The sequence below is a fragment of the Oryx dammah genome, unplaced genomic scaffold (assembly GCF_014754425.2).
Source record: "Oryx dammah isolate SB20612 unplaced genomic scaffold, SCBI_Odam_1.1 HiC_scaffold_5, whole genome shotgun sequence".
In the NCBI taxonomy this organism is placed as follows: Eukaryota; Metazoa; Chordata; class Mammalia; order Artiodactyla; family Bovidae; genus Oryx; species Oryx dammah.
This window is the reverse complement of record NW_024070189.1, coordinates 69313680-69336832: the sequence shown is the minus strand read 5'-3', so window position 1 is coordinate 69336832 and position 23153 is coordinate 69313680. Positions and strand designations below refer to the sequence as shown.

At 46.8% G+C, this 23153-nt stretch overlaps 1 protein-coding gene across 1 annotated transcript in view; it reads right to left on the bottom strand.

Annotated features, from left to right (window-relative positions):
* Positions 1-22937, bottom strand: part of LOC120864527 (H-2 class I histocompatibility antigen, Q10 alpha chain-like) — a 27495-nt gene extending 4558 nt beyond the window's left edge. The window contains exons 1-8 of the mRNA XM_040241592.1: positions 22932-22937; positions 22377-22713; positions 20058-20165; positions 14318-14578; positions 12973-13248; positions 5600-5875; positions 5390-5488; positions 5024-5063 (exon numbers count right to left, since the gene is read on the bottom strand). Of these exons, the coding sequence (XP_040097526.1) occupies positions 5024-5063; positions 5390-5488; positions 5600-5875; positions 12973-13248; positions 14318-14578; positions 20058-20165; positions 22377-22713; positions 22932-22937 (1403 nt within the window). The remainder of the gene's footprint in view (positions 1-5023; positions 5064-5389; positions 5489-5599; positions 5876-12972; positions 13249-14317; positions 14579-20057; positions 20166-22376; positions 22714-22931) is intronic.
* Between the last annotated feature and the right edge of the window lie 216 nt (positions 22938-23153).

Sequence of the window (23153 nt, the reverse complement as noted above, 5' to 3'; positions counted from 1 at the left end):
AGCTTTAGCATCATTCCTTCCAAAGAAATCCCAGGGCTGATCTCCTTGAGAATGGACTGGTTGGATCTCCTTGCAGTCCAAGGGATTCTCAGGAGTCTTCTCCAATACCACAGTTCAAACGCATCAATTCTTCGGTGCTCAGCCTTCTTCACAGTACAACTCTCACATCCATAGATGACCACTGGAAAAACCATAGCCTTGACTAGACGGACCTTAGTCGGCAAAGTAATGTCTCTGTTTTGAATATGCTATCTAGGTTGGTCATAACTTTTCTTCCAAGGAGTAAGCGTCTTTTAATTTCATGACTGCAGTCACCATCTGCAGTGATTTTGGAGCCCCCCAAAATAAAGTCTGACACTGTTTCCACTGTTTCCCCATCTATTTCCCTTGAAGTGATGGGACCGGATGCCATGATCTTCGTTTTCTGAATGTTGAGTTTTAAGGCAACTTTTTCACTCTCCTCTTTCACTATCAAGAGGCTCTTTAGTTCTTCTTCACTTTCTGCCACAAGGGTGGTGTCATCTGCATATTTGAGGTTATCGATATTTCTCCCGGCAATCTTGATTCCAGCTTGTGTTTCTTCCAGTCCAGCATTGCTCATGATGTACTATGAATAGAAATTAAATAAGCAGGGTGACAATATACAGCCCTGACGTACTCCTTTTCCTATTTGGAACCAATCTGTTGTTCCATGTCCAGTTCTAACTGTTGCTTCTGACCTGCATATAGGTTTCTCAAGATGCAGGTCAGGTGGTCTGGTATCCCCATCTCTCTCAGAATTTTCCACAGTTTATTGTGATCCACACAGTCAAAGGCTTTAGCATAGTCAATAAAGCAGAAGTAGATGTTTTTCTGAAACTCTCTTGCTTTTTCCATGATCCAGCAGATGTTGGCAATTTGATCTCTGGTTCCTCTGCCTTTTCTAAAACCAGCTTGAACATCAGGAAGTTCATGGTTCACGTATTGTTGAAGCCTGGCTTGGAGAATTTTGAGCATTACTTTACTAGCATGTGAGACGAGTGCAATTGTGTGGTAGTTTGAGCATTCTTTTGCATTGCCTTTCTTTGGGATTGGAATGAAAACTGACCTTTTCCAGTCCTGTGGCCACTGCTGAGTTTTCCAATTGTGCTTGCATCTTGAGTGCAGCACTTTCACAGCATCATCTTTCAGGATTTGAAACAGCTCAACTGGAATTCCATCACCTCCACTAGCTTTGTTCATAGTGATGCTTTCTAAGGCCCACTTGACTTCACATTCCAGGATGTCTGGCTCTAGATGAGTGATCACACCATTGTGATTATAAAGCCTCTCTTTAACATTCTGCACGGGGATCCTGACCCAACTTTCATACGGCAATTAACCGCTGAGGCTCAGGAAGCCTTACAAAGTAGAACAGGCTTTATCTGATACTTATGTAAAAAAATTGAATTGGCAACTGCCTGGCTACCCCAACCACAACTACGGGAGTTTTATGGCAAAACGGCCCCCTAGAGTGGGTCCATCTTCCCGCTCAAGCTAAAAAAGGTAGTGGCTTCTCATCCAGGGTTGATAGCTACTCTGATATTAAAGGGAAGAAAGCGGAGCATTGAATTATTTGGTAAAGAGCCATCAGAAATTATAATTACATATAACAAAGAACAGCTGGACGCTCTTCTGATGTTTGATGAAAATTGGCAGATTGCTGTAGGAAATTGGTCAAATTTTGCATCATTTACCTTCGCATGTTTTGTTAAATTTTATATCTAGACACCCAGTTATTTTCCCTGTTAGATGCAAACAGTTCCCTACTCCAGATGCTCAGATAGCTTTTACTGACGGGTCGGCTAATGGCAAAGCTTCTTATAAGGATGTAATACAACATCTCTTTACTTGTTTTTCATATTTGGCTCTGCCAAAAGCTTTAAAAACTGATAATGCTCCTGCTTACACTTCTAAGTCTTTTCAAGAATTTTGTACAATGTTTCAAATAAAACATAATACAGGCATCCCTTATAATCCACAAGGGCAAGCCATCCTGGAAAGAGCACACCAAACATTAAAAATACAAATTCAAAAATTACAGGAAGGGGAATTTAAGTATAGTTCCCCCCATCAGATCTTACAACATGCTTTCTTTGTAATAAATAACCTAATGCTGATTCGTCCAGAACCACTGCAATGCTTTGTCATTGGTTTCTGGGGCAACAAAATATAAAGCCGTTGGTAGAGTGGAAGGACCTCCTCTCCGGACAGTGGAAAGATCCCGACCCATTGTTAAGCGGTTGAGGATGTGCTTGTATTTTTCCACAGGACGCAGATTCTCCGATTTGGATACCGGACAGGCTGATTCGTCATGTCACAGCCCCCCAGGCACTTGGTTCCTCCATTGCCTCGACCACAAAAAAGGAAGGGGATTCCTCTATCTCTACTTCCCCTGCCAGTGTGGAAAGTCCAGCAGAACGCGAGAAAACTGACATCGGAGATCCCAGAAGAGCAGCGGCCATTAACCACCAGTAGATGGCATTATAATCAATTTGTTCCTCCTATGCCATCTTATACAACTAAAGACAAAACCTTTTGGCAGCCAGAAATCTGGAGAGCCCTTGTCGCTACTGCCTCTATTATTTTAACCCACCCAGATAATGATTCTACTTACTCTATTTTAGCTTATTTACCTTCTCCTTATGTTTTTCTTTTCACTAATGACTCCGGAAGACTTAATATGCAAATGAATCATTCAGGTGGACCTAATGTAGTGTCTTGTAAACAATGTATGCTCTCATCCTCTTTAACCCCTCAATATAATGTTTGCTCTTTTGTGGTGTTAAAACGTCCACCCTATCTTATGGTGCCTGTAACTGTAACTACTTATTGGTATGATAATTATAGTCTTGCTGTGTTACAACAACTGCAGGATTTAATGCGATTACGACGGTTTGTGGGCTTACTTACTTTGGGAATATCAGCTTTAATAACTGCAATTACTTCTATTACTGTGGCAGCAATATCATTGACTCAACAAGTACATACTGCCCAATGTTGATACTATGTCAAAAAATGTTTCTTTAGCGCTGGCAACACAGGAAGCTATAGACAGGAAATTAGAAATGAGGGTAGACGCCCTAGAAGAAGCAATAATGCATATTGGGACTGAATTACAGGCTTTAAAAGTAAAGTTGTCATTATCCTGTCACGCCAACTACTGGTGGATATGTGTAACACGCCTGAAAGTAAACGAGACAGAATATAACTGGGAGAAAATTAAAAATCATATTTCCGGTGTCTGGAAGAGTTCCGACATTGGTTTGGATTTAGGGAAACTTCATAATCAAATAACCACCATGGAACACTCTCGATTAGATTTTACTGCTGCAGGAGTAGCAAATGACTTTTTTCATACATTCTCCAACTTTATTTCAGGAAAAAAACATTCTACTATTTTTAGCTATGCTGCTGTGGCTGCTCTAATCCTGCTTCTCATAATTATTCTTCCTTGCATTGTTAGAACTCTTCGGCAGAGCACTCAGAAGCTCGCGACTGAACTACATCTGGCTGTCTTAAGAAATGAAAAAGGGGGAGATGCTGGTCGCCAGCACAGGAGATCCCACCCATGGCAAAGGTAATGAGGAAGAGCCCTGATGGGCAAAGGCGGGTCAGGACTCAAGGGACTCCCTGACTGCACCCATGACAAGGTCATGCAGGCAAGGACTCAAGGGGTCCCTTAGATCTGCTTGAGCATCTACCCCCGAAACCAAAATCTGTCTGTTATACTACACTCTTCTGACATTAACAGGGGCTATCCCCGACCACCTTTCTCTGGAAAATTAACTTAGAGCTCCAGTTAATAGTCTCCTGCATATAAAAGGAGTGTCTCAGGTCAAAGCTCTCTGCTGGCAGACTAGCTTGTGTGACAGGATTATCCACATTCTTGCTACTATGCACAGGATTGTTTACAACCTCTCAACCATAAACAGCACAGAGAGTTTGGAGTATTTTGAAAGTCTTAGTCTTTCATAGGGTTTTTCTAAAGATAAAAATCATGTTGATGAAGGGTTTCATTGCTGAGTTAATGATTGCCACCAGGCCTCCATATCCTCAGGCACCTGGGAGTATGTTAATCAATGTAATTGGAATGTACAAAAAGAAATATAGTAGTTTTGATGTTAGCAATACTAGACTTTTGAGTTAATGAATTTTCTCTTTGTTATAGATCACTGTACTCCACTTTCTTTTTTATAAACCATTATATCGTTGCTATGTAAGAATGTAACTTTATCACTACCTTAAGACTAAGTAGATCTTAAGGGAAAACAAGTTTTCTGATTGACTAACCTTTATCAATAGAAAGAAAGATGGGGCCAGAAAATGTTAATCGGTCTCCAGACCAGAAGATATTGTAAGCAAATGTAAGACCCTTGTAAGAACAAAGATATGCAAAGAACACTCTGTCTTTAGATAAGAGTCAGAGCAGCTGACCCTGCGTGACTCTTGCTTCTTTCATTTATCTCTATGTATAACTTAAAGTATAAAAGCTTCCCTGAAAAGTAAAGAGACAGACCAGGACCAGGACCAGTTCCATGAAAGCCTGGTTCCCCCGTGTCGTCTTTTCTTTCTTACTTTCCTTTTCAGGCTAATTCCCATCTGGAGCACAGATGTCCGCCATGTTTACTTATTTGCCTGGGCTTCTAAGACATGAACGGGAAGGCGCCCTGCATCTTCACTCCCTCGGGAGACCGAGAGGGTGCCTGCAGCCTACGTAAATGGTGCAAGTTCCTTGTCTGGAACTTTATTGACTTTCTGTGTAAACCAAGGAATATAAGCCTTTCTCTCCTATATTTTCCTAACTGCTATATTCCTTCTTTATCTCTTTCTATATCTCTAAATAAATCATTCGTCTAGATTGCTGACGCCATCCCCCTGAGGATACCCTGGATCCAACTGGGGCTGGACCCTGGTACCATGCCCCACCCCCATCCTGAGTTCTAAGGCATCTCCACCGTGTTGGGAACATCTGGAGTTTCCTCTCCCCAACTGGTCCATAGCACAGTCACTTGGGGCTTGCTTGTAAGGTTCCTTACTCCTGGCTGTGGAGAAAAAGAACACGGGAGACCCGGTGAGTGGTGGCTCCCCACCATCCCTCTTCCTCTCCCCAGCTGGGCCTTTCCCCAAGTCAGTCCCAGGCCTCCCCTGACTGTGGAATCCACAAAGACCTCTGGTGGTGTGCAACTGGGGTGGGGTGGCAACATGTGGGCTTTTCTACAGGTGGGGGACAGGGGCCAGGACCTCAACAGTAGTTGCTGCTCCCAGGAGAAAACAGTTCTTGCTGCCACAGGGAAGGATACATTGTATTGTTCCCTAAAACGCTGTACCAGCCAGAGGGCTTCCCACTCCTTGTTCCTTACCCGCCTACTTTGAAGGCACTTGGTCAAACTCACAACACCGCCAATCACCAGCAAGATCAGGATGAGAGAGATAACCATGGCCATAAGTCCTGGATGAGAGGGCATTTCTAAGAAAGACAGAGAAAAGTGAGCACTCCCAGATCATGGGACTGTCTCTGGTCCCCTGGGACCCTCCCCTTCCGCTCCTCAGCCCCTCCCGGCCAAGCCCAACTTCTCACCCCAGGACACAGTGAGCGTGTGATTCAGGCTGCTGTGCTGCACGTGGCATGTGTACTGGGTCTCATCCCCAGCCGGCACCCACACGGCCATCCACATCTGATAGGTGCCATCTCCACTGGGGCGTGTCTCCACATACTCAAGTTTTGAATTCAACTTCTTCTCACCCAGCCACCAGCTCAGTGAGATGTCTTGTGGATAGAAGCCCAGGGCCCAGCACCTCAGGGTGGTACCCCCGTCCTGGGCTGAGTGCTTTGTCACCCATACTGTGGGTGGTTCTGCAAGGAGAGGAGGAGGGAGGAAGACTGCTGAGTGGCTGTTCTCTGCCTATCCCTTATGCTTAATTCCGGGCTCCTCCAGCATCTTCCAGGGTGGAGGACAAGGAAATGGGGACATGGTCTCTCTCCAGGGGATGTACCCAATCACTGTTGCAGGCAGGGAAGATTGATTTCCAGCTGTTACAAAGAAGCATTGACCTGTTAATTGCCATGAGGGGAACTGACTTCCTGTCCCCAACCTCCAAGGACCTACCTCTGTGGGGCTGTTGGGTCCAAGACTGACACACCCCCTTTTTCCTACAGAGATCCTAGGGTTTTCTCACAGACTTTATTTACTTCCTCTGTGACTTCTTGCATACAGTAGGTACCTAATCAGTTCAGTTCAGTCACTTAGTCATGTCCGACTCTTTGCGACCCCATGGACTGTAGCACTCCAGGCTTCCCTGTGCCATCATCAACTCCTGGAGTTTGCTCAAACTCATGTCCACCGAGTCGGTGATGCCATCCAACCACCTCATCCTCTGTTATCCCCTTCTCCTCCTTCCTTCAGTCCTTCCCACCATCAGGGTCTTTTCCAATGAGTCAGTTCTTCCCATGAGGTGACCAAAGTATTGGAGTTTCAGCTTCAGCATCAGTCTTTTCAGTGAATATTTGGGGTTGGTTTCCTTTAGGATTGACTGGTTTGATCTCCTCACAGTCCAAAGGACTCTCAAGAGTATTCTCCAACACAACAGTTCAAAAGCATCAGTTCTTCAGCGCTCAGCTTTCTTTATAGTCCAACTTTCACATCCATACATGACTACTGGAAAAACCATAGCATTGACTAGACGCACCTTCGTTGGCAAAATAATGTCTCTGCTTCTTCATATGCTGTCTAGATTTGTCATAGCTTTTCTTCCAAGGAGCAAGTGTCTTTTAATTTCATGGCTGCAATCACCATCTGCAGTGATTTTGGAACTCCCCAAAATAAAGTCTGACACTGTTTCCATTGTTTCCCCATCTTTTTGCCATGAAACACAGTCCTGCCCATCAACAGAAGATTGGATTTAAGATTTACTGAGCATGGTCCAGTAGAAGATAGTTCCAAAAAAAATCTACTTCTGCTTGATTGACTATATCAAAGCCTTTGACTGTGTGGATCACAATAAACTGTGGAAAATTCTGAAAGAGATGGGAATACCAGACCACCTGACCTGCCTCCTGAGAAATCTGTATGCAGGTCAGGAAGCAACAGTTAGAACTGGACATGGAACAACAGACTGGTTCCAAATAGGAAAAGGAGTACGTCAAGGCTGTATATTGTCACCCAGCTTATTTAACTTCTATGCAGAGTACATCATGAGAAATGCTGGACTGGATGAAGCACAAGCTGGAATCAAGATTGCTAGGAGAAATAGCAACAACCTCAGGTATGCAGATGCAGATGACATCACCCTTATGGCAGAAAGTAAAGAAGAACTAAAGAGCCTCTTGATGAAAGTGAAAGAGGAGAGTGAAAAAGTTGGCTTAAAGCTCAACATTCAGAAAACTAAGATCATGGCAGCCAGTGCCATCACTTCATGGCAAATAGATAGAGAAACAGTGAGAGACTTTATTTTGGGGGGCTCCAAAATCACTGCAGATGGTGACTGCAGCCATGAAATTAAAAGATGTTTACTCCTTGGAAGAAAAGTTATGACCAACCTAGACAGCATATTAAAAAGCAGAGACATTACTTTGCCAGCAAAGGTCCATCTAGTTAAGGCTAGGGTTTTCCCAGTAGTCATGTACGGATGTGAGAGTTGAACTATAAAGAAAGCTGAGCACCTAAGAATTGATGCTTTTCCAACTGTTGTGTTGGAGAAGACTCTTGAGAGTCCCTTGGACTGCAAGGAGATCCAACCAGTCCATCCTAAAGGAAATCAGTCCTGAATATTCATTGGAAGGACTGATGCTGAAGCTGAAACTCCAATACTCCACCTGATGAGAAGAAATGACTCATTTGAAAAGACCCTGATGCTGGGAAAGATTGAAGGTGGGAGAGAAGGGGACAACAGAGGATGAGCTGGTTGGATGGCATCACTGACTCAATGGACATGAGTTTGAGTAAACTCTGATAGTTGGTCATGGACAGGGAGGCCTGGTGTGCTTCAATCCACGGGGTCACAAAGAGTCAGACACGACTGAGCAACTAAACTGAACTGATCATGGCCCTGCCCATCAGAAGAAGACCCAGTTTCCCTTACAGTCAGTCGCTCCCATCAGGAAGTTTCCATAAGCCTCTTATCCTTATCCCTCAGAGGGCAGACAGAATGAAAACCACGATCACAAAAAACAAATGAAACTGATTAGAAAAGACTCTGATGCTGGGAGGGATTGGGGGCAGGAAGAGAAAGGGATGACAAGGAATGAGATGGCCGGATGGCATCACCGACTCGATGGACATGAGTTTGAGTGAACTCCGGGAGCTGGTGATGAACAGGGAGGCCTGGTGTGCTGCAATTCATGGGGTTGCAAAGAGTCGGACACAACTGAGCAACTGAACTGAACTGAACTGAACTGAACTGAATGAAACTGATCACATGGACCACAGCCTTGTCTAGCTCAATGAAACTATGAGCCAATCCGTGTAGGGCCATGCAAGATGGACGGGTCATGGTGGAGAGTTCTGATAAAACGTGGTCCACTGGGGAAGGGAATGGCAAACCATTTCAGTATTCTTGCTTTGAGAACCCCATGAACAGCATGAAAAGGCAAAAACATATGACACTGAAAAAGGTAACTAATAAGAGATTGTTAAATTAGGACAAGAAGGATGACCCTCCCCTCACCCTGGAATGCGAGTGGTTTTGAGTGTGGGCTCTGAAGTTGGAGAGTCTGGGTCTGAAAGCCAGTCTGATTCCTAGCTACAATCCTCTGCCAGCACTCAGAGTCTTCCTTTATGATTCCTTCCTCTCAGTTGGGAGGAGAAGGGGATGACAGAGGATGAGATGGTTACATGGCATCACTGACACAACAGACATGAGTGTGAGTAAACTCTAGGAGTTGGTGAAGGACAGGGAGGCCTGGCGTGCTACAGTCCATGGGGTCACAAGGAGTTGGACATGACTGAGTGACTGAACTGAATTGTACCATTTTCTACCAGGGAAGCTGGAGAATCCCATGGACAGAGGAGCCTGGTAGGCTATAGTCTATGGGGTTGCAAGAGTTGGATACAACTGAGCAGATGTGTAGTATAGTGTACCATTTTCTAGATTCATAAATATGTGTTAATATATGATATTTGTTTTTCTCTCTCTGACTTCACTCTGTATGACAGACTCTAGATCCAACCATGTCACTATAAAGTACCCAATTTCATTCCTTTTTATAGCTGAGTAATATTCCATTGTGGCCATGAAATTAAAAGATGCTTGCTCCTTGGAAGAAAAGCTATGACAAACCTAGACCGCGTATTAAAAATCAGAGACATTACTTTGCGACAAAGGTCTGTATAATCAAAGCTATGGTTTTTCCAGTAGTTATGTATAGATGTGAGAGTTGGACCATAAAGAAATCTGAGCATTGAAGAACTGATGCTTCTGAACTGTGGTGTTGGAAAAGACTCTTGAGAATCCCTTGGACTGCAAGGAGATCAAACCAGTCAATCCTAAAGGAAATCAGTTCTGAATATTCATTGGAAGGACTGATGCTGAAGCTGAAATTCCAATACTTTGGCCACCTGATGCAAAGAGCTGACTCATTGGAAAAGACCCTGCTGCTGGGAGGGATTGGGGGCAGGAGAAGGGGACGACAGAGGATGAGACGGCTGGATGGCATCACTGACTCGAAGCACATGAGTTTGAGTAAACTCCGGGAGTTGGTGATGGACAGGGAGGCCTGGTGTGCTGAGATTCATGGTGTTGCAAAGAGTTGGACGTGACTGAGCAACTGAACCGAACTGAACTGAACCCATCACTCTGCCTCTTGCTGGATTCCTTCTGTGCTGAGGCACAAAGAAACTGTTCCTTAGTAAGTCCAGACACCAGGTGAGCAATTCTAAGAAAAGATCATGGTTGGAGTCCCATGTGGGGTTTCAGCTGTGTTCAAGTCCTGGCCATGTGAGTTAGAGTCTCAATCTGAGGTGAATGGTTTCACTTTCATGTCCTGGCTATTTTAAATAGTGCTGTTACAAACACTGGGGTACATGTGCCTTTTTAAATTGTAGTTTTCTCAGGGTATATGTCAAGTAGTGGGATTGCTGAGTCATATGGTAGTTCTATTTTAAGGTTTTTAAGGAACCTTCATATTGTACTCCATGGTGACTGTATCAATTTACATTCCTACCAACAGTGCAAGAGGGTTCTGTTTTATCCACACCCTCTCCAACATTTACTGTTTGTAGATTAAAATATATATATACTTTGTTTATTTATGGCTGCATCGGCTCTCTGTTGCAGCAAGTGGACTTCTCTCTAGTTGTGTTGTGTGCATTTAGTTGCCTCGCGGGACGTGGGATCTTAGTTCCCTGACAGGGCTTGAATCCATGTCCCCTGTACTGCGAGGCAGATTGTTAACACTGGACCACCAGGGAAGTCCCTGTTTGTAGATTTTTTGATGATGGCTGTTCTGACAAGTGTGAGATGATACCTTGTTGTAGTTTTGATTTGCATTTCTCTAATAATGAGTCCCATCACTTCATGGGAAATAGATGGGGAAACAGTGGAAACAGTGGCTGACTTTATTTTTCTGGGCTCCAAAATCACTGCAGATGGTGACTGCAGCCATGAAATTAAAAGACGCTTACTCCTTGGAAGGAAAGTTATGACCAACCTAGACAGCACATTAAAAAGCAGAGACATTACTTTGCCAACAAAGGTCTGTCTAGTCAAGGCTATGATTTTTCCAGTGGTCATGTATGGATGTGAAAGTTGGACTATAAAGAAAGCTGAGCACCGAAGAATTGATGCTTTTGAACTGTGGTGTTGGAGAAGACTCTTGAGAGTCCCTTGGACTGCAAAGAGATCCAACCAGTCCATCCTAAAGGAGATCAGTCCTAGGTGTTCACTGGAAGGACTGATGTTGAAGCTGAAACTCCAATACTTTGGCCACCTGATGCAAAGAGCTGACTCATTTGAAAAGACTCTAATGCTGGGAAAGATTGAGGGCAGGAGGAAAAGGGGATGACAGAGGATGAGATGGCTGGATGGCATCACCAACTCAATGGACATAGGTTTGGGTGGACTCTGGGAGTTGGTGATGGACAGGGAGGCTTGGTGTGCTGTGGTTCATGGGGTCGCAAAGAGTTGGACACGACTGAGCGACTGAACTGAACTGAATAATGAGTGACATTGAACATCTTTTTATGTATTTCTTGGCCATCTGTATATCTTTGGAGAAATGTACTTAGGTCTTTACTCATTTTTTGATTGGGTTATTATTATTATTTTTTAATATTGAGCTGCATGTTCTGTTTGTATATTTTGGAAATCAATCCTTTGTCTGTTGCTTTGTTTACAAATATTTTCTTCCATTCTGAGGGCTGTCTTTTCCTCTTGTTTATGTTTTCTCTACCGTGTAAAAGCTTTTAAGTTTAATGAAGTCCCATGTGTTTATTTTTGTCTAGGAGGTGGGTCATTACTCTAGGTGATGGGTCAAAAAGGATCTTGCTGCAATTTAACATTTGAATCATTGGACTCAGTGAAGCAGACTGCCTTCTGCAGTGTGAGTGGGTCCATCCACTCAACTGAAGATCTGAACAGAACAAAGAGGTTGAGTAATAGGGAGCTCCTCTAGCATGATTGCTGAGCTAGAACACTGGTCTTTTCCTGCCTTCAGACTCAAACTGAAACACTGACTTCTTGGGTCTCAAACTTTCTAGCATTTGAAGGAACCATACCACTAGTTCTCCCAGTTCTCAGGCCTTTAGTCTCAGACTGGAACTGCAACATTGGCTCTCCTGTGTCTCCAGCTTGCCAACCGCAGATGTTGGAACTTAGCCGCCATAGTCACATGAGCCAGTTCCTTAGAACACAACTCTCTCTCTCTCTCTCCCTGTAGCCTGTTGGTTCTGCTTCTGTGAAGAATCCTCACTAATCTCCCAGGTGAAGGACATAGGACAAACCTGGTGCTAAATGAGAGTTCCACAGTACTCATTTAATGCACACCAATATGGTGCTTTGGAGAGGCAGTGGCTATTGTTACTATCCTCATTATACTGATGAGGAAACTCTAGTGCAGAGAAGGCAAGTAACTGGCACGAGGTTACACAGCCAGTTAATCCTGGAGCTGGGATGCACTATCTGGAGGCTAGGCTCCAGTGCCTGAGCTCTGTCCACCATGCTCTGCTCTCATAATCACATCTTCTACTCCTGATGTTATCTGTCCTGTCCTCCCTTTGAGGAATATCCTATTACCTCAGCTGATTCACATCCCACCATTCAATTGCCAGACATCCATGGTGTCCTGGGTGTTCTGATCAGCTCTACCCCTAGCAACCTCACCCAGAAAGGCTTTCACCCTAGGCACCCCAAGCACCCACCTTCCCTAGTGTCCACCCCAGCCTTTGTGTCTCTAGCCCTGGTTGGCTGGGGTCAGGAGAAGTTTATGATGCACCTGGAGTCTGGGGAGCACATTGAGCATGAGGGGTCTGAGGGCAGAAAGGGGAAAAAAGCTTCAGCTTCCCTGTCACTCCCCAGTGGTCTAGGGAGAGGTGAGGGCTGCTGTTCTCCTGGAACCTGAGATCTGTTTCCCAAGAAGCAGAGTTACAGGCTGGTAAATCCCCAAAGGACTTTAGGAGGACCTAGTTTGACCCACTTGCTCTGCAGATGAAGAAAATGAGACCCAGATTAAGAGACTTTATTCCCAAGACCAATTTGAAACAGGGGAGACTCCAGAACTCCACACTCTATCTTATTTGGAGCAAAGACCTGAGGTCTGGGCTTTGTTCTTAGTCTGCAGCAAAAAGCAGTTGGCTAGCTGGCCATCTTTCTGGATCCCGGAGGGCTTGCCTGGGCCAGGGGGACACAGCCTGGGGATGCAGCCCACCTCTCATTCCCCAGAGACTTGTCTGTCAAATGGGATGGCTCTTGAGAATGGGAGCGTGGGGCCAATCTACATTGCCACAGGCTGAACCTTACCTCTCCGGGTGAATCTCTGGCCTCCCAGCTCCAGGTATCTGTGCAGGGAGGTGAGGCAGGGGCCTTCCAGGTAGGCTTTGTTGTACTCAGCATAGCAGCGCTCCATCTCCAGTCTGTGCTTGGTCAACAGAGCCACGGGGTTAGCTGACACCCAGCTCAGAGTTTCCATGTCCAGTGACACGTGGTCTTGTCCATCATAGCCAAACCGCCAGAAGCTGTTGGAGTGGCCATCTTCCTGGATCTCGCAGCCAAACATGCGGTGAGTGCTATGCATGCCTGTGAGTACAGGTAAGAAAGCTGTCACTAGTGGGGACTGGGGGTCAAGTCCCTGACAGCCAGGGAGAAGCCCACCACCCACAGGGACATCAAAAAGGTAGAGGGCATCATCATTTAGATAAAAATCTCCCAAGAAATTTTCATAAGCAGCCTGGGTTGAGAAACCTGCTAGGCCTCTCATGTGGGACAAATACCCCAGTTCATAATTAGACACATCCTTATTTCATATCCCACACTACTTGAAAGTGAAAGTTGCTCAGTTGTGTCTGACTGTGACTCCATGAACTATACAGTCCATGGAATTCTCCAGGCCAGATACTGGACTGGGTAGCCTTTCCCTTCTCCAGGGAATCTCCTCAACCCAGGGATCAAACCCAGGTCACCTACATTGCAGGCATATTCTTTCCCAGCTGAGCCATCAGGGAAGCCCACCTGTGGGTATAAAATGTTCTCAGTGGTAAGACTAAGTCATGCCATGCTTATCCTGGGGGCCTTTGGCTGATGCACAGCCCTTCTCAGTCTCAATCTTTTATATCCTTTGTATCTACTGATTCTGAGGCCTGTGGGGACCTGAGGCTTTTAGTCTGGGCATTTGCATATCCAGGCACAGAGCGGGACGGTGTTGTGTGAACAAGCTGCGCTCCATAAGCACTTCATTCTGAATAAGCAGCAGCCCTGGTGGTGGGCCCAAGCGCACTGTTGCTGAGAGGGGGAAGCTGAGGTGGTGCCAGAGGGCCTGGGGGTACTGCATGAGTGAGGATGAGGCAGGGAAATCCTCTCTCCATCAGCTGAGTTTCAGAGCCCAGGTTAGCTAAGGGGTAGGCAAGGGGTGAGGGGGAGACATCATGGGCCCCCAGCGCCTATGATGCTTGCTGCACTGGCCTGTGGGCTGGCTGCCGAAGCCACAATGGATTCTGAGGCCCTGAGGCCCCTGCTTGACTGTGGGGGAAGGAGACTGAAAAGAGCCAAGTATCAGAGGCTTGCCCCACACCCTCTGACAAGCACAGCTGCCCAGACAGTGAGTGTGCAGAGGGTGAAGGAAGGAGAATGGGGCGTCCATCCAATGTACCGCTGCTGTGGTTGTGGTAGCCCATCGTTTGCCATGTCACCACCTGATGAATCTCTGCCCATTTCCTCTGCTTCTTGGTCTCCTTCTCCCAGTACTTGGCACTCATGGGCATAATCCATGGAGCCTGAGGCTCAGCTTTGTCCACACGACTGTCATACCGGATAAAAGGTTGATCATCCACATAGCCTACAGCCAGAAACTTAGGGAGGCTTGGGCCTGGCTCTGACAGGTCCAGGTAGTAGTAGCGGAGGGAGTGCGTCCCTGTGGAAACACAAACTGGTCTTGGGTTCACATAGACAACCAGGGTCTGCACCAGGCTTCAGTGTGCTGGGTGAGGTTGGCAGTAGAAACTTATCCAAGAGAATTCATTATGAGCAAGAATGTGTGTGCGCGTGCTAAGTCGCTTCAGTCATGTCCAACTCTTTGCAACCCCATGGACTGTAGTCCACCAGGCTCCTCTGTCCGTGGGATTCTCCAGGCAAGAAAACTGGAGTAGGTTGCCACTCCTCCAGGGGCTCTTCCCAACCTAGGGATCAAACATGAGTCCCTATGTTTCCTGCATTGGCAGGTGGGTTCTTTACCACTAGTGCCACCTGGGAAGTCCATTAGCAAGAGTAAGCACTAGCAATTTCAGTGAAAAAAAAATATAAGAGCATCCAAAGAGATTAAATATAGACAGAACCAGTTGAACATTGAAGCCAAAGTTCATGCATTAAGGCTTATGGACTTTATTCTCAGAAAGTTTCTCAGCTCCTCATGCAGGGCCTACTTACTCATACTTTGTATTTATCTCTAGTGAGTGTGATGGTCTGGTTTCCAATTTCTCACCAAAAGGGTGGGATATTTTTAAAAAGTTGGTTGCTTGGGAGCTTAATTTTTGTGGTTAATTAAGCTTAATTCATTGCCCAGACATGTTTGAGAAAGGTTGGACATCGTTCTTAGCTTGAACCATTACTGCCAAGGTGGTGGCACCTTGACTCCATTCCCCACTCCCTTCTGTTCCCACAACAGACATTACTGTGTGTTAGTTGCTCAATCATGTCCGACTCTTTGTGATCTCAGGGACTGTATCCCACTGGGCTCCTCTGTCCATGGGATTCTCCAGGCAAGAAACCTGGAGTGGGTTGCCATTTCCTTCTCCAGGGGATCTTCCCGACCTAGGGATCAAACCCAGGTCTCCTGCATTGTAGGCAGATTCTTTACCATCTGAGCCACCAGGGAGGCTGAAGACTAGTTGATCTCTTACCTCTTTGAGTCCAAATGCTGCCTCTCTACCATAATTCCAAACTCACTGATATAACTTGGTGCTGGAGATGAAATCTACTTAGCAGCCAGTCCTGACTCAAGCTATTCAAATAAATGCTGTATCTTAAATTCAGGTCACATCTCTCAGAGATATCCCTGGCTTACTTTCGTACTTAACTTTTAAAAAACTTTTGCTCAGAAGTTTTTATCCCCTAAAACTCCTGTCTCTGTTACTTTTCTCCAGAGCACTGGAGAGGGTATGCATTTGCACTGACTAGAGAGTATGCATTTGTTTTTCTTGTTAATGGACTCTTTCCTCTGCAGTGTCAGCTCTCCAAAGGTCAGGGATTCCTGTATGAATTGTTCTGTTTCCCCAGCACCTAGAACAGCTTCTGGCATACAGTGGGTGCTCATTGGTTGAACATTCGCATGTGAAAGGAGTCAAACACATCTCTACACTCACAGCTCTCTTTTTATTGCCTCCTTGTTACTTCAGGCTATACCAAACTCTGGCCAGGTCCTCTGTACCTGCTGTTTCTTCTGCCCCAGGCATCCCCCTATCTGTTTTCTCTCAGCCACTCTCCACATCCCTCAGGTTGCAGTCAAGCATTCCTTCCTCCAGGAAGTCCTCCTGATTTCAGCCTGATGTCTCACAGAGGGATCTCAAGAGTGTCCTGTGCTCCCTGTGAAACTATGGATTTCATGAGGGTGGGAAGTCCATCTGCCCTCTATTTATCCAGGGCCTAGCACACAATTGGAAGTTGCTAAATTGGACAAAAAACAAGAACATGAATGGTATGAGGATAATCAGAGTTGCTATTTTTGGAGTGACCGCTGTGCCTGCACTGGTTTAATTCCTCCTCATTCACTATCTTAGTTCATCCTTACAATAAATCTAAGAGGTCAGTGTGATTGGTCCCATTTTACAGATAAGGGAATCAAGGCCCAGGGGAGACCAAGTGTAGTACTCAAAGGCATGCACTAGAATGAGGGCAGCCTAGATTCTCTCCCCAGGGACTGCTGTCTTCTTCTAAACTGAGAAAAGGGATTGTTTTCTCATGCCTGGAGAAACCTCCTCATGGGAGGCAAGCGTGGTCAGTTAGGAGTGTTTGAGTGAAGAGTTAACATCAGGCCTGAACTGGTGTGGGCCTCCTGGAAAATGACTGAATTATCTCTCGTGGTGCTGTTTCCTTGCACATCTTTGAGTTAAGGGCAGTGTGGGGGTACTCCTGTGCTGGCAGCTGTGAATGGGCACAAAGTTCTTTGGGGGAGAACAGAGGCTATGATTTCTCCATGTCAAGGTGATACACCCACTCCTTGGCTCTGATCTGCAGCAACTCTACCTGCCCTGGAAGTGAGGGACAGAAAAGATCCTGTGTCTTTGGGTAGCTGCTGGGACTCCTGGGTAGTGAGGAAGCCGTACAAGCTGGGCCTCCGGTCCTGCCTCTCTCTCCACAGTTCAGAAAGCATAGTAGGGTAGGCTGAATAATGTCCCCCAAGATATCCCTGCAACTGTTGAATGTTAGTTTATATGGTAACAGGAGTTTTGCAGAATAAATTAAGGATCGTGAGATGGAGAGATTATCCCAGATTGTCTAGGCAGGCCCGAAACGTGTCCTTAGAAAAGGGAGGGAGAGGGAGATTCCAAGACGGTCAGAGAAGGTGATGTGAAGATGGAGCAGAGAAAGATGCAGGAAGGCACTATGTGCCAAGAAATACAGTTCTAGAATGGGCAGGAAAGGCCTCCCCAGAAAGAGAATTCTTTATACAAGACAGGAAGGAACCAGCCATATAAGGATCTGACAGCGTTCCAGGTCTGCAGAGGGGAGAGCCAGTGCAAAGATCCCAAGTCAGAGGCGTATGTCAGGTGTACTGAGGCTGCTCAAGAAGGCAGGGAAAAATAAAATGGTGCTGTGATTCAGTGTAGCAGACGTGGGGGTGAAGGAAGGGGCTGAATTCTGAACCCTTCCCAGGCTTGTCCAGATCTGGCCTGGCCCTCCTTGCCATGAGGGGTCTGGTTCCTGGCATCTGCTCTGCTCTGGACCACTTACCATGGCCTAGCCTACATTCTGGCATCTGATACCCATCTTGGGAGTCAGGGACCTGCTTTTTAGGACAAGTTCATGACTGTGGCCTGCCTCAGTTGACTTTCAGGTACTGCTTCCCACATACCCAGTGAGGGGCCTGTCACCTTTCCCTCCCTGAAAATCCTATCAGTCTCTGCTCTGCCTACCAGATAGTCTTGAGAGTCCAGCCTGCTCTCTGTGGGGGCTCACACACTGCTCATTGCCATTTTTGCCTAGGAGAACGATCTCAGCTGGGACTAGATTCCCACCTGCTAACTGGACCCTAGTGGGATCATCATGCCTTGGGCTGCAGCCCACAGTGAAGCAAAAGCAGCTGAGGAAGGCGACCTCTCTGGCTTTGGAGGCAATACCACCTGCCAGGCTGGGGTCAGTGCCAGGCACTGTGGGACCAAGACAGGAGGAAGTGGGGCTACATGGCAGGCATCCAGTGGTGTCTGCTCCTGCAGTGACATGGCCTAAGGAAGTTGCTACATGCCTATTGTTGTTTCAGGGCCTGCGCGAACATTATTTCCCCCCACTTCCGCCCTAACTCTCCACTGCCATTCCTAGTCTCTTGGCCACATGGCTGGCCTTCAAAAAGGAGCAGTCCTGCATCCCATTAGCCTAGCCTCCTTTTTCCTCTGACCATGGTTGGGGAGGAAGGAGCCAGCCTCTTTGCCACTCAGGCCAGGAGATGTTTTTGCATATTCCCCACCTCTGAAAGAGATGGGAATACCAGACCACCTGACCTGCCTCTTGAGAAACCTATATGCAGGTCAGGAAGCAACAGTTAGAACTGGACATGGAACAACAGACTGGTTCCAAATAGGAAAAGGAGTACGTCGAGGCTGTATATTGTCACCCTGCTTATTTAACTTCTATGTAGAGTACATCATGAGAAACACTGGGGTGGAAGAAGCACAAGCTGGAATCAAGATTGCCGGGAGAAATATCAATAACCTCAGATATGCAGAGGACACCACCCTTATGGCAGAAAGTGAAAAGGAACTAAAAAGCCTCTTGATGAAAGTGAAAGAGGAGAGTGAAAAAGTTGGCTTAAAGCTCGACATTCAGAAAACTAAGATCATGGCATCTGGTCCCATCACTTCATGGCAAATAGATGGGGAAACAGTGGAAACAGTGTCAGACTTTATTTTGGGGGGCTCCAAAATCACTGCAGATGGTGACTGCAGCTATGAAATTAAAAGACGCTTACTCCTTGGAAGGAAAGCTATGACCAACCTAGATAGCATATTAAAAAGCAGAGACATTACTTTGCCAACTAAGGTCCGTCTAGTCAAGGCTATTGTTTTTCCAGTGGTCATGTATGGATGTGAGAGTTCGGCTGTGAAGAAAGCTGAGCGCCGAAGAATTGATGCTTTTGAACTGTGGTGTTGGAGAAGACTCTTGAGAGTCCCTTAGACTGCAAGGAGATCCAACCAGTCCATTCTAAAGGAGATCAGTCCTGGGTGTTCTTTGGAAGGAATGATGCTAAAGCTTTGGCCACCACATGTGAAGAGTTGACTCACTGGAAAAGACCCTGATACTGGGAGGGATTGGGGGCAGGAGGAGAAGGGGACGACAGAGGATGAGATGGCTGGATGGCATCACTGACTCAGTGGACATGAGTTTGAGTGAATTCTGGGAGTTGGTGATGGGCAGGGAGGCCTGGGGTGCTGCAGTTCATGGGGTCGCAAAGAATCGGACGCGATTGAGCGACTGAACTAAACTGAACTGAACACCTCCCCTATGATCCATATAGCACTGCCAGTCCCTAGCTGCATGGCTTTGAGGAAGTTATTTCAATGCTCCAGGCTTTGGTTTCCTCATCTGTAGGTAGGCTCAATTAACTGACCTGCTACACAGTGCTGGAGCATCCAATGAGATAATGAACATAAGAAAAAGTACAGGCATGGGGCAGGCTCCCCAGGTGGCTCAGTGGTTAAAGAAAAAAAAACGCCTGCAGTGCGGGAGACTCGAGTTAAATCCCTAGGTCAGGAAGATTCCCTGGAGAAAGAGATGGAAACCTACTTGAGTACTCTTGTCGGGGAAATCCCATGGACAGAGGAGCCTGGTAGGCTACAGTCCATGGGGTCGCAAAGGGTCCAACATGACTGAGCGACTAAACAACAGGCACCTTCTTAGTCTCAGTCTTTCCCTGTTCTGAAGGGAGAGGTGGCCTTGGGAAGGAGAGAGCTGGAGTTTGGGGTGGGGTGGGAAAGATGCTTGGGTCAGCTCTCTGGAGGCCAAGTCTCAGCCCCTGGGACACTGTCCAAAGGCCCTGGCCTCTGTATCCTCTATCCTGGCAGAGTTTCCCCACCCCAAGACAGTCCTCCAGATTCCTAGGCAGTGGACATGGCCTCCTGCAGGCTGGGTGCTTCTGGCCTCCACCATCCTATCCTTTCTTAAGCAGGCGGGCAAGGTCTTACCTCTAGGCCATGACTTGTTTTCAAACTTCAGGTTTGCCAGTTCTGCCACCAGCACCTTTGCCATGGAAGCTGGGTCATCAGCCACCAAGGGCAGCCCCCAAGGACTCTCTGCAAGGGGAAAATGGAAAAGGATAGTATGAATCTTAAGGCATAAACATCCTTCCCATCCTTGTGTTCGCTGGGAGAGATAGTGTGGAATGACAACAATGAGAGGCACATTGGAAAGGAAGAGGAACATGGGGGTCTTGCCTCAGGAATGATGGGAAACTTCCCCAGCAGGCAGGCACAAAGCCAGGAGAGCAGCCAGGACTGGGATGTCTCCATCTGGCTGCCTAACACCACCCGGCAGCTTTGACAATCCTACCACTGGCATGGATTTAGTTGGTTTGGAGGTAAAGGAAAGCTGGACACTGGCAGGCATTGAAACCTCCCTGGTGATGCTCATATGCTGCCAGAAGGAGAACCCATGCACTCCTGCCTGGCTCAGCCCTGCCCAGCTGCTCAGCTAGGCAGCCCTGACCTCTCCCTTTGCAATATTACTCATTTGACAAACATCTGTTTGTTGTTTAAAGAACACTGGAATGGGTTACCATTTCCTTCATTAAAAAAAAATGACAGATTATATATTTAATAGGAGAAATGGAACATGCATATACATCTTTGGAGAAATATATATTCATTTTCTGACGACATATGTATATTTAGTATATGAAACAGAACACCCAGATACAGAAATCCTCCCCCACATTTTTTATGTTCAAGGACATTTATTATACCATTCTTTTTTAAAAATTAATTTAATTGGAGGATAGTCACTTTACAATATTGTGCTGGTTTTTGCCATATATCAACATGAATCGGCCACAGGTATACATGTGTTCTCCCCATCGAACCCTCTTTCCATCTCCCTCCCCACCCTATCCCTCTGGGTTGTCCCAGAGCACGGGCTCTGGGTGCCCTGCTTCATCCATCAAACTTGCACTGGTCATCTGTTTTACATATGGTAATGTACATGTTTCAATGCTATTCTCTCAAATTACCCCATCCTTGCCTTCTCTCACTGAGTTCCAAAGTCTGTTCTTTACATGTGTGTCTCCTTTGCTTGGCAGGTGAATTTTTTACCACTAAGCCACCAGGGAAGCCCTGAATCCTCCTATTGCATTCAGGAGCCTCAACTTGGACGTAAAAAATAACCTCTTTATTTTCACTAAGCTCGAGCTGAAGTTTGGCCCATCTTCCTTGCTGAATGGAAGTTCAGCAGGATTAGCAGCAGCAGTGCAGTGGGCCATGATAGAATCCACAGATGTTTTCCAATCACATGGCAGTGGTTTCAGACACCTGTAAATATGCTTTACCCTCAATATTTACAAATTCGGGGAATTGTTGCTATTTAAGGGTGATTTAATGTGTTAATTAGAAGCACATATATTACATATCACAAATTTATATTTATAGCTAAAATTTTCAATAGCTTATAAAAATATAATTTGGATCCTTGGCAATCATATGTATTTCATTTACGTATAAAAAACATTCTGAGACAAGGCCCAAGTACAAATATGGTTAAAAACTCTGAAAAAAAGAGGAAAAAAAATCTCCGAATCTGGGTCTCAGTGTTGCCCCCTAGCGTCCTCTCCGGGCCCTATTTTAAATCTGTAAATTGTACATTTTGAATTTTCTATAGCCAAAATGGCTTAAGCCTTTAGTACAGAGCCTGGAATAAAGGACATCAGCTATTATTACTGCCATGACGGTGGACACTCCCGGTCTGTGCTAATAATCTTCAGGCCTCTGGGCAGTTAGGATGGGTGGTGCTCGGTGGGGGTGATCGGGAATCCGGCAGGGGAGAGGCAGGGAGCGGATCAGCCCTGCAGTTCTGCCTGCAGAATGGAAATTGGAAAAGTATGGAAATTCCCCACCAAGTCAAAAAAATCCTTGCTGCTCCCTTCACCCGCTACCTCAACAAGGAGCTGCCCGGGCCACGCGAGATAACCTCTGCAGGGAGCCAGGGAGACCTATATATAGCAATGGGCAGGTGCCTCGTCGAGCAAGCAAGCAGAGGCCTGTGCAGATTCCAAGGCCGCGCTCAGATTCCTGCCCCCAAGGAGCTTTTCTTCCTGGACGACCAGGTCTGGGAGCCGAGTGCGAGCGGCGTCCTCCAGACGGGCCAAGGGATCCTCAGGAAGCTGTGGCTTCGGCTATCTTGGGTCAGCTCTCCGGCTGACCATGCTCTCCTCTCCTCCAAACCCGGAATGGCCTCCGTGTTCTTAGAGGGTCTTTCCCTAGCAGCGCCCCCCGGCCCCCGCCGCCCCGGGTTACCTGCCGCTCCCTTCGGCACCAGTCCTGACAGCAGTAGCAGCAGCAGCAGCAGTGGTGGTGGTGGCGGCGGCCGCGGGTGCCGCGCACTCCCGGAACTACGAGGCCACCGGGTCGCCAGCCTCACGCACCGCCCGAGGGCGCCGGTCCCAGGGGGGTCCGCCTTCAGTTGTGCTAACGCCGGCCGCGTCCCCTCCCTGGTCCCCGGGGGTGAGCGCTCAGCTCCCTCTGGGCCGCGGAGGGTGCGAACCCACCCTGGCTCAGGTTCAGACTTCCGCGTGGGACACCGGCGCACCACTGGGACCCGCCCCCCGCTCCTCGATGGCTCCCTCTGCTGGGCCTCGGATGAAAAACAGGAACGAAAACCAATCAATTGTGAAATACAGCCTCACAGCCTTTTGTGTATACTACCTCACCAAGTAGACCAGGCGGTGAAGCTCACGTTACAGCCGTCTGGCAAGTCGAGAGGTGTCTCCGACAACTGTCGTGACTCTAAAACTCTTGTGGTTTCTGTTGGGGACCAAGGCACCGCTCCTGCTAACCTCACTGAGCTCTTACCTCCATCCATCAGGAAAGAACCGCGAAATTTCAAATAGAAGTTAGTGAAAATAAAGGTTATTTTCCCCATCTGGGTTCACAGAACCCCTGAATTCTCACTAGGGACTCTCTTGTTCAGAAAAATGGTTTTCAGCCCAGCGTTCTCTGATATTTAAAAATTCATAGGGAGGGCTCTGGTGATCCTGATTGGGGTTAGTGAGCGGAGCAATTTTCACATCAGAG